Raw genomic sequence first — 16,570 nt, 5'->3', positions numbered from 1 at the left:
GTTCATCCCAGCCTCCTACTTATCATTCCAATGAGCAGCTTTCACATTACCCAACAGTAGTCATTGAATGGACTGAGGCAGCTGATCTCCTTAACCCTTGTGTTGCCTTAGGGTCATTTTGACCCGAATCAATATTACACCCTCCCCCCGCCTTAGGATTAATTTGACCCCATTCAATGTTTAATGGGTAGTCAACAAACAAACATAAAGTGCCTCACACTTAAACTTGGAAAACAATATTAATTCTAATAATTTTCTGGAGGTTTTAATTGCTGGCGTCAAATTGAACCCAAAGGGTAAAATATGTTAGTAAATATAAAGGTAACAGGAGGGTGAAACATTGAATCGGGTCAAAATGACCCAAAGGTATTGATTCGGTCAAATTAAAAAAAAAATTTACAAAATTAATCAATATTTGTTCCATTTAGTTCATGGGGTAGTATTAAAGGTGCATCGAATATGTTCCAAGTTTTTTTTAGTTTTGCCCAGTTGGAGGCAGCCGAACAAATCAGAAATGTTAATGTACTCTCACCCAAATATCACCTCACCCTGTTGGTCCAGTTAGCTGCTAGACTCTGGCTCAGCTGTCTCCATGTTGAGAGCTGTGCGGATTCAACTGATATGAATTCTGCATTTTTTCTCTGCTGTACGCCATCTTAGTATGCGTTACAAATATATATATATATTTCTGATTAATTTAATGTTATCTTCATTTGAAAAATAAGGACATTTCTAAATGATCCCAAACTTTTGAACGGTAGTGTGTATATATATTGGGATCATTTAGATATTATATTATATCCTTATTTTTCAAATGAAGATAACATTAAATTAATCAGAAATACACTCTATACATTGTTAATGTGGTAAATGACTATTCTAGGTGAAAACGTCTGGTTTTTAATGGAATATCCACATAGGTGTATAGACGCCTATTTACAGAGTTCTAATGGTACATTGTTTTATCGCCTTGGAAGACTAACGGAGGGTTAGAAAACCCTATTTATGTTAGCACAGCTGAAAACAGTTATGCTGGTGAGAAAAGCTATAAAACTGGCCTTCCTTTAAGCCACAAGTTTAAAGAACAAAATTAATTTTTCACATAAAAACCATTATTTGTAACCACGTCAATGTCTTGACTTTATTTTCTATTTATTTAGCAATTCATTTGATAAATCAAACTGTGAGTGTTCATGGAAAAGACAAGATTGTCTGGATGACCCCAAACTTTTGAGCGGTAGTGTATGTATTTACAGTGTCACACAATCTGTAAATATTCACAACTTTTGACTTTCCCTCTCTCCTCCCCGTATGGCATCAATGCTCTCTGGCTGCGCGCTGCAGTCCGGGGCCAGGCGCGCTGTCTCCCGGTGCCATGATATCCAAACCCCTCCCTCGCTCCCTCGCTCCCTTCCGCATCTTCTCCCTGCCGTTCCCGGGCCCAATCTGCAAGTCATTACCGATGCTCCATTAGACAGCACCTCTGCACGGAGCAGACTCATATTGAGATCAGCCTGCAGATTATGAGGGCTGCTGCTGCGGCAGCTTGACTTTAGGTATTCACTCCTGATTAAATAGAATGCGGTTCCCACTGATTTATCATTGCAGATAGAAACGTTTGCCATCCTAATAGGAAAATTATAGTTCGCCTAATGGCGCCGAAAGTGGAAGACGACTTCATTTATAAATTCTAGTTGGGTATGTGTACAACCTGTATGATTGTTTCGAGCATCTCCAGAGGAATACCAAACACACATTAGTGGAGACGACTTGTTAAGTGGTAATTACATCCTTTATGGTATTGCAAAAGCTCCTTTGATCCACTTACACTGCAGTCTTAACTAGTCACCGCCTTGTAGTCCGACTTAATGTGCGTTAACAAACAATAACTTGTGCAACTTGGAACAATAAATAAAAGGCAACATTTCTGACATTTAATTAGCATGAAACAAATATTTATTTTTTTCTTTGGAAACTTGTTCCATTCTGTCGTCTCAATGCTGCACGGGGACGTGTTAAAATGACATTTTATTGGTTTACCAGTTGAAAACTGAAGACAGAAATTAATCCGAGAGCATGAGCGGCATGGAATCCATCTGACAGCTGTGTGCCTCTTTTGATTTACTTCAGGATGGGAAAAAAAGATTTTAATTGACCTCCCGTCAATTAACATGGCGCAGTGCTACCGTTCTTATTGATTTAACAGCAGCAGGAAAGCACTGGACGGAGGCGCTGACCCCTCACTCATCCCTCTCTAATCCGTCAGACGATCGCGGTTTCACAGCGGCGTGGGGAGAATTAACACCGTCCGTGTTCCTCAGAGACGCCGCCTCGGGCTCTCATTTTTGTCCACCCCGAAAGAATTACAAAATCCTTGAGTGCATTCATTTAGGCAACGACATACCTAATATCCATAACAGCCTCGATAATGAAGGGAAAGGGTTTTATTCCAAAAATGGCGTGTTCTCATTCAATATGCAGTGGTTCATAAATAGGACAAGAGTTGATCCTGACGAGAGTTGATAGTTTAAAAGGAGGTTTTAGGCTGCCTCAATCATCAAACAAGCTCCTCCATGAGAACAAAGGGATGCTGGAACGCATCGAGGAGTACGTGGCTGGAAAGAAACGGAATCATAGGCGATGATGCACATGAGCGAGTTCTGCCATTTCTAATACGCAACAAATTACTCGTCAATTAGGGGGGGAAAAATAGCCCGTCTCTCAGATCTTCATCCCACTTTGGTTTTTCCCAGTCGACGTCTCAATCCCTTTGTTCATGTGTTGTGTTTCCCATCTCCAGGAGTGCCCTCAGATCCTGCCCTCCACCCAGATCTACATGCCCGCCGGAGTCATAAGGCCGATCACGCTGCTGGCCCAGAACCTGCCCCAGCCACAGTCGGGTCAGAGGAACTACGAGTGCATCTTCCACATCCAGGGCAGCACGCACAGCGTCCCGGCTCTGAGGTTCAACAGCACCAGCATCCAGTGTCAGAAGACGATGGTAAGCTTTGAAAAAAACACAAAGAAAATGCACTTGCTATACATGCGGTATGAGGAGCTCTCTCTATCTCTCTCTCTCTCGCTCTCCGCCCCCATGCCTCTCAGCCTTCCATCAACCTGTCCCCGCTAATGGACAGCGACCGTTTCAGCAATGTTAATTTCCTCAGCTCCAATCAGGGCGCGAGGCACAGGAAACGCAAATCAACGACGGCAATTATGACTTACTTAGCGCTAGACGCAGCGCTCCTGCTCTGGACAATGGGTCTGATGGCGAGTCCTCTATGGGAGCCGGCCGGCGCGTGGTAGCGTGTGCCGCGTCTTTACCTTCAGTCACGCACGAGTGTTGTGCGGTGGCTCGGGGTCATTCAGCCGGCATCTGGCGTTTTATGCCCCGCCGCTGTGCCCGGGACACACGATGATTCCCTGTCAGTCGCTCTGACGGCGGGCGGTGACACGTAAAGTAGTTCTGAGGCACATTATGGAAGTTGATTTTCCAGCTCATATTGATGGCTACAACGGCTCTTTTGTGTTTTTGGAAAGGTAATTTGTGCATATTTAGTCACTTGTGTTTCTGTAATTGCTCCATGCAAGTGAGTGTTCTTTTCAAATTTCAGACTTTTGGGGGTTTTGTCAGATTTATCCCCAGTGGCCTGACTTCTTGAAAGCTTCTTGAATACAGGGGGAGCCGCTAAAGCAAACAAAACATAATTGCTGCACAGCGAGCTGAACTAATTGCACACACAATTCTAGCTATCTTGAGTGTCTCCATTTAAACTTCAGCATGGTGAGCCCTTCTCAGAATTAGTATGAAACACCAGTACTTTAAAAAAAAATGTATATAAACCATAGATGAATCACATATTGCTTAAATATCGAATCTGTATCAATACACACACACACACACACACACACACACGTGCACAGCCGTTCCTTCTTTCATTCCCAGGTGGACTTCATTGTTTTGTAAAACCCCAGCGTTCTCTCTGCAGGCAGCAGGGGAAGCGGTAAATAAACAGGCCTCGACAACAACTTTGCAGCAGCTTGCGAAGCTAGACATAACGGGGGGGGGGGCAGATTCACGCGGAGTGAGGCTCTGCCTCTCCACCCCGCCCCCCCGTCAGGTGGGACTGTGATAGGATCCATAGGATCCAATTAAGGGAGCTGTAGATAGAATGATGATAAATTGCAGTGCTGTGGTAGACTGACAGACACGCACATACAAACACAAACACACACACAAACACACACACACGCCTGGCAAACCACTAAAACAGAAAAGAAGAAAGCGAAAAGACAAAGAAAGAAAGAAAGAGAGAGCCACAGAGGGGGTGAGGGAATTAGGAGCAGACAATGCAACAAAGGGTTTGATGGAGGAAGTGGAAAGAGGGACGAGAGAATGGGAAGAATAGAACAGAGGCAGAGTGGAGGAAGGAAAGGCTAAGCTCAGCAGGCCGACTTGGGGGGTGGGGGGGGGACACAAACAAAAGGAGGGACCGCGGAGCATAGAAAGATGTACACGTTTGAGAAAGTGACGCCGGAGAAGAAAAGAAAATCACAATACGTGCAAAAGTGAAACTGCTGATATTGAGGAGAACAGCTGGGGACAAGGGAGATATTTTTCAGATAAAGCTGTTCGGTTAAGTTAGCAACGAGACAACCGCCGCTCGAGATGCCTGTGAGCAAAAAGAAACCGAGCCAGTGCTTGTAGGCGATGAAGCCCATGTGTGACAACACAGCTAAAAAACTGAGTCTGAATTCTGCCGGCGTGACATTAATGTCGCATGGTAATGCAGTTGGAGTGCAGATCGATCAGGAACAAAAAATCTGCATCGCTTGACCTCAGCTTTGACAAAAGATGAATGCTGACTCGAGGTTTCACTGTGACAAATCAAGCAGGCTTTCGACAGAAATGATGCGCCCCACCAGTTTCACTCATTAAAAGGTGCAGCGTCGAAGAATTTTGGTTTAAAACGCAAGAAAAACTGTCAAAATAGGTTCCAACGGTTCCTATGACATCCGAGGAAAAGTTCCCGCTTCATATCGTGTGCGTTTGACCATGAAAGCCTGCATCATTTCTATTTGTTACACGCAGACGGCTGTTTTAAAATATGCCTGCGTCTTCACAGAGAAAGTTTTACGCAACAAAAAACCAACCTTCGTTGGGTTGAGGGACAGACCGTCGTTTGGGTCCGATTAAAAGTGGCGTTACTACGATACGCTAGTTGCTGTGACAAAAACATCAACACTGACCAGTTGTGTCACGTGGCTGAAGGGTCGCTGCAGGGTTCATACGATCATGAAAAACTTGGAAAAGTCATGGAATTTTAAATGATTATTTCCAGGCCTGGAAAAGTCCTCGAAACAAATTGGACTCCAAAAGTTTTGGAAAAGTAATAGAGATGTTTTATATTCACATGATCGTTTACGCTGAGTTTGAAATAATTACGCTCATCATACTCGCGGCACAAGAATTCTGTGGCCATAGCATAAGTAGATCAGGGAAACGGCCGGGATAATCCCCCATGCCAGGGAAGTGTAGATTTAACCGTGCTTGGCTACATATGGAAAAGTACATAGTCATGGAAATTTGGTTTAAAGTCATGGAAATCCATTGGACCATCCACTTCTTCCCCGAAACAAACCCAATTTGAAAAGTGGGCGTTATTGAGCGCATCCTGCCCGGCATCTCGTTTTCCAGCCCTGCCGACCGTAGTTGGTGCCGATAAATTGGTCTCGGGAGTGAATGTGGACTGTAACCTTTCCCACCAAAGAGAAAGGCCAAACGTTAGGGGGCGTTGGTGGGGGGGGGGGTCGGTCCGATGGAAACCCAAACGATGAGCTGCGAGATGCTCAAAAACCTTCCGTAGGGATGAGAAAGCTGCAGTTTGTCATCAAAGACTGAGCACTCTACGAGTAACGAGGTTCTCATCAGCAATAATAAGTGTTTGCAGAAAATGAACGCAGGCAAGATGTCCGTCTATGATTGAGAGCCTGTGTACTTTGCTCCCATTGTCCTCTGTATTCTCAGCAGGGATGAGTGTGTACATGTATCGCAGCTGGCTGCGACTGGGACAGTAGAGTGTAATAAATCACAGATGGAATTAGCCAGCAGTAGATGTACACTCGTCCCTTCCATCTTACTGTCTCTCTGTGCATTATTTAGCCCCTGGACAAACACTCAAACATTGAACTCTGCACACACTCGACTACACCGGGGAGCCTGAATGCACGGGCGCTCACGGGAGGGCACACGCTGGCGAGCGCTCACGCCGACTCGATGCCTGCAGGCTGAGTGGCTACCCACTAGTTTGTACACATACACACACACACACACACACACATACACACGCACACAAACACACACATCCTCCCCAGGGGTTTGGAAGCACATGTGAAGCAGACATATGGAGATTCTCCACATGATCTTCTTCCTAATCATGTGGAGCAGACGGAGACTGTAGCATCAGCAACAACCAGCAACCTGCTTTACATGATTTATTACACTGACACACATGGGCACTGTGTGTGTGTGTGTGTGTGTGTTCTTTTGCACCACTAGAAAATAAGTTTATATGCAATGAATGTCCCGATGACGCCCATTTCTATAATGCATAACTTAAAATACATTAAAATCTGTTTATAGCACTGAGTAATTGTATTTATAAGAAATGCTTTAGGGCAATCCTTTTTAGAAACACATTCTAAAGTATTTTTAAATGACTTAAGGGTCAAGTATCAAAATACTTAGGCATTCTTCTCTCTTTTTTTTAATCAAGGATCATATTGTATTAATATTCCTATAGCTGTAAACAATATCATTTATATTGACTTAAAAGTCAATATAAATTGTTTTTTAAAGTGTTCTGGTTATTTGTTTCGAAAGCATTATTGGATATTTATGAGTGCTTATAAATACACATTAAGCAGATGGTTCTGATGCATCTTTTTAAAAGCGCACGGCTTCTGATCTGTTGTCATAGACGTACTATAGGCTGCTAAACTCTGCACTTAGCGAGGGAAAGCTTATTTTGATGAATTATTAAAAGCTTCACTGTCGGCGTAGTCATATTTGAACATTCAAACGAGACAACGGGCATTCTCTAACCTTCCACGAGCACTTTGAGTTGCCAAACATCAAAATTAAACAAAGAAAAAGCATCGGCAGTAAAAACCCTCTGCAGTTATGATAGAAAAATAAAATGCAATGTGGGCAGAAAAACTGCATGCGCTGACGCTAATCAGTGGCACACACACACACATCACATGCACAACGTATGCTCCTCACTTGTATGCACATGCTCTGTTATGATTACAGTAAATCAGTAAGAGTATATAACAGCCGAGAAAACCCATACTAGAGAGAGAGAGAGAGGAACAGAGAGCCATTGAAACAAAGTGGAAAACAAAAGACAGGTGAGGTGGGAAGAAGAGGAAACATTTACATATTTTATAGACCTGAGCTGATTCCTCCAACGTGGTACCAACATCCACCCTGCACTCGAGGATGACCGATTATGACAAGTTCACACCAAAATTTGTAATAGGCTGAAATGATGACGTCGTGACATGGATGTGAACTGCAGCCTCGACTGTTTGCTGAGCAAATCAACAGCAGGGCACCCACTCTGGTTCAATTAGTTCATTAAACACATGCAAAACAGTTTGAACTGAATGAAATTGAACTGAATTGCAATGGAGAATTTGTGCGAGTGTGTGTGTGTGTGTGTGTGTGTGTGTGTGTGTGTGTGTGTGTGTGTGTGTGTGTGTGTGTGTGTGTGTGTGTGTGTGTGTGTGTGTGTGTGTGTGTGTGTGTGTGTGTGTGTGTGTGTGTGTGTGTGTGTGTGTGTGTGTGTGTGTGCGTGGGCAGAGTATGTTTAACACACTCAGGTATCCTTCAACATGACTAATTACATACGGATGACCTGCACACACATAAGCGCAACTCTCTTCCCCCCCCCCCCCTCACCAGCCAGCTGCTCTGTTTTGTTAACATCGGCAAGTTTTCAGTCCGTCAGACACTCTCACGCACGCACATACACACACGCACACATGCACGGGCCATATCTATTCATGCAATCCATGGGGACATGGAGACGATTCATGTTGCGAGAGAATAAACGAGTGCGGGAGCAGATAACGAATGAACCCGAGCCAGGCGGCTGTGTTACTGTAATGAGGCCAGGGACGGCTTTGTGCTCACCTTGTAGTTTTATACCCCCCCCCCTCTTTTTTCACCCCCCTCCCCATGTCACCGCACTTCCCTCTCTCCCCTTTTGCCCCCTCGTCCCTGTACCTCTCTCGCCCCTCACTGCCTCTTCTTTCTCCCTCCTGTGCGTTGCTCTTTTTCTCTCCTTCTTTCCGTCTCCCCTCTTTTCCTCTCATGGCCTCTCCTCTTGTTCCCTTCTTCTAACCCCCCCCCCCCCCTCTCTCTCTCACTTCCCCCTTATCTGCTCTCTAGCTGTCCTCCACTTGCATCCACCCAATCCTATTTGCCCCTTTTCCCTCCTACCCTTCCCTCTACGTAACTTATTTTCTTTTCCCTAGGGGGGGGGCTACAGTATGAGTTGGAGCAGGTAGATTAATTACATGCAGTGACATGGAGGAGCTGGCCAGAGGCTTCAGTAATGAGTCTGATTACTCATCTCCAGCAGCTCTGGGCGCTCAGGGGAGGGAAGTGAGGACGGCAGGCTAGCAGAGAGGCCGCTCAGCGGGGGGTGGGAGACACTTTTACCCATAGGCCACCAATACAGAGTTTACTAGTCTTTTGTGCAAAGCTCTGCTCAAGAGTCATTGAAATCCGATAGTTAAAAGCGGTTCAATAAGTTAATTTAAAAAATACCCAAGAGAGAATGTGGACACCAGAAGCTGTGTGTGTCTTAAATAGCTTATCACATATATGTGTATGGATGAAATCGATTACGGTGTAGGTCTGAGATCCAAACGTCTTCACCAGCACATCGGTAGGAAAGATTGCAGACGGAAGAAAGCCACACGGTGGCTAAAGAGATACCCCAGAGTGGGACGGGCACGGCGGAGGGACAAAGGAAAACATAATTAGGAAATGTTGGGAAACATGGGCATGGATAATAAATCACACAAACAAAAGAGAGCAAAACCGTTTCTCATTAAGCCAAAGAAAGATGGATTTAGGGTGTAAAGGGTCCAGTTGCTTTTCAGCAGGTGTGTCAAAGCTACAGTGACGTGAAAATGGAAAGACTTGACATGGTCTCAGGAAGAAAAATGCTCATTAGTTACAGTTGGATAACACGTGTCAGCGTATTGGTCGAACCCTGTGGAGCTCCAGAGATACAGGGAGGACAGCACATCATCATCTCACTGCCAGAGAAGACTCTGGACGGGAAGCGTTGAGGAAGAGTGCTACACGCGATTAATAATACTCCTTGTTTCCTGTGGCGGTTTCAGTTAAAAAAGCTTCAGTTTACTGTATTAGCTGCACTGAAACGCCCACTTCTCGGTTCAAAGTGTTGGTCCTCACTTGATATTCACACACAGGTCAGTAAAGACAGCTTCCAGATGAGGCAATGGCGTCGGCACCGGTCCAAAATTAGATGTGCTTTCATGCCACGCTTCATATTTTTCGAACCGAGACAGACGCAGAGACTCTCTCCGGATTTAGACTCCTCTCCGTCAAGAACAAAACTGCGCGGTGCTTCGGCCGCGTTAACGGAAGCCCCTTGAAGTCGTGCAAAGCGACAGCGGGTGCCACTCACTGAATCTCATTAGAGAAGAGGTTTTTTCAAACAAATTATATTCCAAGAAGTCAGAGTAGAGCAATAACCTGTGACTGACAAGACCGGTGTGATTCATTATTAAAGTGTCGGCTTAAAGAGACGCTCAACTGAACGCTCCCGCGATGAGGTTTAATGCCGCTGCAGATGGCGGGCGGGCCACGGCGAGGGGCGGAATGCGCCGGAACGCTTGGAATGACCGACGGAGATTCCTCCCACCCTCTCCCCCCTAACGACGGCGCCATTGGACTCTGGGGATCTCTTGATTTTCCCTCTAGCGCCACCCAGAGGTGGATGTTTCTGGGTTTTGACGGAACAAATCTCGACTTGCCTAAAACTTGGCGCACCCTCACTTCATTGATTTTTCCAGACTTCACGCTGACACAGTCAGTTTAATCAGTGTTGTCGTTCTCATGAGCCTCGGCTGCACCCCGGAGTTTCGGTGCTAATTGGCAAATGTAAGCATGGCACCGCGCGAGCACGAGGACCGGAGGCCGGAGGGCGCAAACGTCGTCATCGTGAGAATGTTTGTTCGGCTGGAGGCTCTTCTGGCTCGCCTCCTCCGCCTCAGATCGTGTTGCCCTCCTCATGTTCTTTCTCTTTCGGCCGCCTGTCCCGTTTCCTCGCGTTTGCCTCACTTTCAGCATTTAACTGGCCTCAAAACTGAGTATTTCTTGACTCCAAAGTGTCCCCCCGGAGGCGAGTCAGTGGGCGACGGCCCAGAATGACCGGGCAGCGGTGTCGCAGTGAGGTTTTGGGGCCGGCGCTTCGAGCCATGTGACGGCATGAATAAAGCATGATGTGGTGAGCAGCAGGATGGGCAGGGCGCTGACAAGAGAACAAGCTCACCCAGTGTCTTGGTGACGGCAAACGAGTCCGAATCCTTAAAGTTTAATGGGGGCCACGCCGCAGAGAGACGAGTGTGTGTGTGACACACACACACAGACGTAATGGTGACGCGAATAAAGTCGGCAGCCCTCCTCACGTGAACTACAGTGGGTGTTTGATGATCCCCGTGCTGCTGACCTTCCAGAATCCTGTGGTTTGTGACGGCCTGAACTGAAACCTTTACTCATCTGATGACATCGACATCAGCAGTTCATCTGCTTTGCTGGTGGACAGGCAACCCGCCTTTTTTGGTTGCCTGTAGGTCACCGGAGTTTGAGGGCTTTGATCCGCAACGTCGCCGTTATTTACCGCCGTGATGTCCCACACAGGGAATGCAACAACACACAAAATGACATCATCGGGTGTGAATGCCCCTATTCACTCTCTCTGTGTGTGTCTGTGTGTGTGTGTGCGCGCGCGTGTGTGTTTGTCTCAGGCCCTATTGCCCATATGGGATGGTCGAGTCCCGTCTATCAAATCCCGCGTGTCAAAGAGCAAATTGGAAATGCCAATTTCACTTTACACGGCTCCGCATCTTATCTCTCCTTCACCCTCATTCCACCACTTAGCTCACGGGTAAATGAATAAGGTCCTCTCTCACGTCTACCACTGTCTGATTCCCGTCCGCCTTCAACCTCTCGGGCCGCTCCTCCTCCTCCTCCTCCTATCTCAGCTCCTCTGCCTCCCTTCCCCATCCCCTTGTCTCCCCTTCACCCGTGCCCGCTCAGCTGTAACCCATCTGTTTTTCTCCCTGTGTGTATTTATGAAAGGATGCCTGTTGTGGCGAATACGGATGTGTGCGCGCTCCCCTCATGTATCACTGTCTGCGTGGCGAGCCAGCCGGGGGCCAATCACTTCGCAAATGACAACGATGCCTTCGCACAATTCCCTGTTTGCATGGGATCCATTATCAATCAACCATTCCTAACACGGTGTGTCCCCCCCCCCGACCCTCTGTTTCTCTCTCAGTATGACTACGAGGGCGCCGACATCAGTGACCTCCCGGTCGACCTCTCCGTGGTGTGGAATGGAAACTTTGTGATCGACAACCCGTTCAACATTCAAGGTAGAGCTCATTTTGTTGCTCTCTCTCTCTCTCTCTCTCTCTCTTTACTCTCTTACAATCATTTTGCTGGAGCAAAAACACAAAAACAATCATTTTAATCAACTCCGCTTGTTTATCTGTCTGTAATGATTTTCCGCAAAGCAACAACGGTGCCCCTCCCCTCCCTTCATCAGAAATCTGTCACTTCATTTTTGGCAGCCATCGGGGGAGAAAGCTGAATGTGTACCATCCGTTCTGTAAAAAGTGAATGATGGACAGCGATGATAAAAAAAAAACATCCAACGAGGAAGTTAATAAGGATGGATGTTAGAGGGGAAGATAAACAAATGGCGTAAACCGATTGGCAGAAGGAGAGAAGAACGATGGATGACAAGTTGATAAATGCAGCATGTAATGAAGGGCGGATGGGGGGGGGGAGAATAAAGGAATTGACCAAGAAGGACAGAAAGCGACACGGAGGGATGGCATTTATTATTTTTCATCGCTATTTGTGCATGAAGTGGAAAACAATTACCAGTTGTGAATTCTTTATCCGCCACCCAATACATTAGTATTGGGTGGTGGAGGCTAATGATTTTAGACGTCCCATTACACAAGATAATGTGAGTCTTGCTCTCGAGTGTGTCGCACAGTGTTTTTTGGCTCGCGATTTGCAAGTCTGGGGTCCGATTAACTCCCCCCCCCCTCTCTACTGTATTCTCTTATTGTTTCTTCTTCTTCCTTTCAGCCTTTCACGCGACACGTGTCTTTTAATCTGGCGTCCTTTGTGTTCCCTGTGACCTCATTTTGATAAATGTCAGACGCGCATTTCTTTTTTTTCTCGCAGATTGCTTTGGAAATTAGTCGCTTATCGGTCACGGCCCAGTTCTCCTTGTTATTTAGTTTGAAGTGTGCGCCTCCTAATATGTTCAGTCTGTCTGTCCGCGCTGAAAGATCAAAGATTAAAGTTTGTATTAAGTTTGGCCACGACAAACAAATAAATCCCCTTTTCGTGCCGATGGACTGTAGTTTAGAACTCCGGGCCCGGTGACCTTTCCTCATCAGGAAAAGAACTCGACCGATGAATATTTGTTTGTGTCAGGGCTATATTATTATTTATCTTGTCAGTCAAGTGAAGGTGCGTTCACACCAAAAGCGCTGCGATTTTTTTGCGCGACCGAATCCCATGAAAAGTCAACGTACAGACGCGATATTTCTCCGGGCGGGGCGTTTGGGGCGACGCGATTACAGCGGCGCGTTTTCAGCGGCGCAATTTTTGCCCCTAGTTGAAATATTTCAATTTTGAGGCGGTAATCTCGCAATTTGGGCCAATCAGCTCTTGAGTTGCTCCGCTCATCATCGCTGTCCCGCCGCTGTTGAATCAGAACAAGACGGACAATAATGTTATGAACACTCTAACAGCGTTTAGATGTTCCGCTCTCGTAGCGCTGGAAGCGGAAAGTCTTTCAGACGTAACGGTTAACTTCATCGGTGAAAGTGACCGAGCTGAGTGAGCCTACGGTTGATGTCATGAACCCAAACACGAGGGCGTTAGTGTGTGGGATGTCCACAACAAATATAAAAGCAGAACTAGTGGTTAGTTATTCCGTGGTGGATGAAGGATGTCCTCATGTGGCACGCCGGCGCCGCCACATGAGGACAGTCACCCAAACTGTCCGACATAGAAGTGTCATGGTCAGCCCTCCTCTGAGCACGTCCACACTGTGGAACTGAAAGGCGATAATGGTTCCTTTTGCCGGTCTGACTCTTTAATTCAGGCTGAAATATCTCACAGACTACTTGCCGGTCGCCGTGTACGTTGGTTCAGACATTCATGTTCCCCAGAGGACGCCTCCTAATGACTTTGATGACTTGTAGCACCGTCATCATTTTTTATTCGTTCCAGTACTTTTGCTCGTGTCCCAAATCCTGCATTCCCATCGGCCTCAGCTGTACTCGTTAACCCTCTGACAAGCCGACGTTCTCAGAGCTCCGCAAAGTTTTCGTCTACGTCTGCGTTTAAAGGAAATTATTTTATTTGCACGGACGGTCGCAAAAACCTGCCACGAGCAACACCAACAAGTTCACGCTATTGTTTCTCCAAATCCTCCAATTTCCTCCCAGCTCACTGTGTTTTTAGAAACAAACAAAGTTCACAGTTCAAAGGGTAAGACCGTGAGCTGGTGAGGAATCTCGGCGGAAACTCTTCCTCACGATGAAGAGTTCTTTCTCTGTACATTTCAAAGATCATGGTGTAAAACATGAACTGCGGATGCCTCTTGGCAGTGCAGAGGCTTCCATCTGGATATGTTAGAATTCAACTTAAATGAAGGGGCTTTTGAGTTGCTGCTGTTGTTGTTTTTTTACAGCAGCGTTCGCCAGCAGACTCTAGAAACAGAGCGAGCGCTCTGCACGTGACCGGCAGTGGTGTTGAGAGTTTGGGAGTGTGAAATGATCTTGGAGGCGCCGTGTGTGAACTTGACAAGTATGTTCCTGTAGTTCCGACCACGAGCAAGAAATGCTCGCTAATCGACTTTCTCGGCAGCAGAGAATTTATGCAGGCAGCACCCAAAGCCAACGACGGACTTAGACTTGAGTTTCAATCAACAATGCTATCCAACCCCCCCCCCCAACGCCTTACATATATTATGAGTTTGGTGCTAAAGGCTCACAGAATACCGATTAGGATTTAGTTCAATGCGATGCTTAGTGTTTAAAAAAGGCGCATTATGAAACCCTCCTCATTCATACAAATCTCATAAAGACCTTCTCCTCCTTCTCTGCCCCCCCGCCCCCCTCTCCATCCCCTATTAATCCCTCTCGGCTCCATCCTCGTCTTTCTCTCCCCGAGTCGGAGCCGCATTATCCGTCTGAGGCAGAGCCGCCCGACGCTGGCCGGTCTTTGCCCCGGTGGAACCAGTGGAGATGTTAGTGTTAATTAAATCATTCATTTTATTCACATTAATTAGCACCGCCGCTGCTTTTAAGCCGAGCCGTGGCTAATCAGATTAGGGCCGAGCGGAGGGCCGAGGCGGGCGGATGGATATGTGAGAAGCTGCCTTTGAAGTCTGCCGATGGGGAGGAGAGGGGAGAAGATTTCTTTCATGCTTTTTTATTTATTTTTTCCTGTTTGCGTTTCCACCTCAGTTCCTTTTAAATCTGTTTAACTGGTGTGACAGCAAAGAGTTCACGGCATCATAGCATCAACAGATTCTAATGAGAGAAATTACCAGATGTGCAAATGGTACTAAAAAACCCCAAAAGACGACAACTGTCCATTTACCTGTATTTCTTATCTCTCTCTCTCTCCCTGTATGTGGCTGTCTCCTCTATTGGTTTTTACTAGTGCTGTGAAAAATAACGCGTTAACTCAGTTAATTCAATTACAGGTTTAACTAGTTGGTTTTTTTAAACGCATTTAACGCATGCGCAGAATGAGCTTCCAATCCGTCTGTTGTTGGTCATCGGGACGAAAAAAAAGTCACTTGCAAAATGAGCTTCCAATCCACCACTTCAATCTGAACTCTGTCCGCTCTCATGCAGACGGTCTGTTCATCGGTAATGATCCTTCCGCAGGTTCACCTACGGAAACCTTGTTACGACTTTTACTTCCTGTAGATCAGGGTCTCAACACGTCGATCGCGACCTGCCAGTCGATCGCGGCGTAGTGTCGGTAGATCGCATGACATTAAAGAGATTGGCCCGCCCCCTGACATGTTCTCTAGAGCACGTCTTTGTTCTTTTATTAAACTAAACGTCTGTTGTTGATCGTATCTCCACAGCAGCATGTCATCTCTGTCTCTTCGCGTTAACACTTATCGATCTCCGTCTCGCGCGCCACAGAGCTCCGTGCGCGCGCATCGGGACCGAGCAAAAAAAAAGTAACTTGTCAATCTGTCCACCTGTCCGGGCCGGTGAGGTTTCAGCTTTGCAGCGGTGTCCCCGCCGTCCCTTTCATCACGGCCCAGTTCATGAAGAAAACCCATACAGTCAGTTTGCCTCAGCAGCTGCTAGAGGAAGACTAGAGGCCTTTAGATTGTATCATGGTGGAGTTAATGGTTGACAAACAAGAGAAAAATGTTCTGTTTAACCCTCCTGTTACCTTTACATTTACTAACATATTTTACCCTCGGGGTCAATTTGACCCCAACAATTAAAACCTCCAGAAAATTATTAGAATTAATATTGCTTCCCAAGTTTAAGTGTGAGGTACTTTATGTTTGTTTGTTGACTACCTAAATAGCCCTTTAAATAAATAAAAAAGTTGATATTTCTTATATGTTTGACACAGTGAAAAACAGCCTGGGGTCAAATTGACCCCAAAGAACACCGACATTAAACATTGAATGGGGTCAAATTGACCCGAAAGGTAACAGGAGGGTTAAACATTCTGTTTAGGATGAAGATGTATTAATGTTCCATATGGAAGAAAACTGCTAAATAACTGCTGAGTTGCAGCACCATTGTATAGAAGAATGTATAAATGTATATATCCGTCTTTTGTCATAAATCTCTATGTTCTCACAAAATATACCGAGAATATCGGTAATATGTGATTAATCATGATTAATCCACAAAAACCTGTGATTAACCCGATGAAAAATTTTAATCGTTTCACAGCCCTAGTTTTTACTCATCACACGGATTCTTTCAGTCTCGTGCCTCTCCACCTCTCTCTCTCTCTCCGGCTCTCTAATCCGTTTCTCTGATTCTCTCGGCCTCTCAGGGCCTCTCCATCTTCAAATTCAGAACAATTTGTGTTGCTATTTTGTTAACAGGCGCAGCTAAAATGTAGCCTTCCCCTCCTCCCCCACTGCCTTTCATCTCCTCTCCTCAGGTGTTTTAGTTTTGACTATGTATGTATCTAGTTATGTATTTTTCTGGTACT

General features: G+C 46.0%; 1 protein-coding gene across 4 annotated transcripts in view; it reads left to right on the top strand.

Moving 5' to 3' along the window:
- Positions 1 to 16,570, top strand: part of plxna1a (plexin A1a) — a 257,240-nt gene that overhangs the window by 165,060 nt on the left and 75,610 nt on the right. For 3 of the 4 annotated variants that reach the window (XM_056423991.1, XM_056423990.1, XM_056423992.1), the window contains exons 10-11: positions 2,801 to 3,001; positions 11,607 to 11,703. In XM_056423991.1, the coding sequence (XP_056279966.1) occupies positions 2,801 to 3,001; positions 11,607 to 11,703 (298 nt within the window). Of the gene's footprint in view, positions 1 to 2,800; positions 3,002 to 11,606; positions 11,704 to 16,570 lie in introns of those variants that run through there. The other variant, XM_056423993.1, reaches the window with a different exon arrangement.

This window comes from Pseudoliparis swirei, chromosome 9, assembly GCF_029220125.1.
Source record: "Pseudoliparis swirei isolate HS2019 ecotype Mariana Trench chromosome 9, NWPU_hadal_v1, whole genome shotgun sequence".
NCBI lineage: Eukaryota > Metazoa > Chordata > Actinopteri > Perciformes > Liparidae > Pseudoliparis > Pseudoliparis swirei.
The sequence above is the reverse complement of the archived record's forward strand: the minus strand, read 5'-3'. Positions and strand labels throughout refer to the sequence as shown.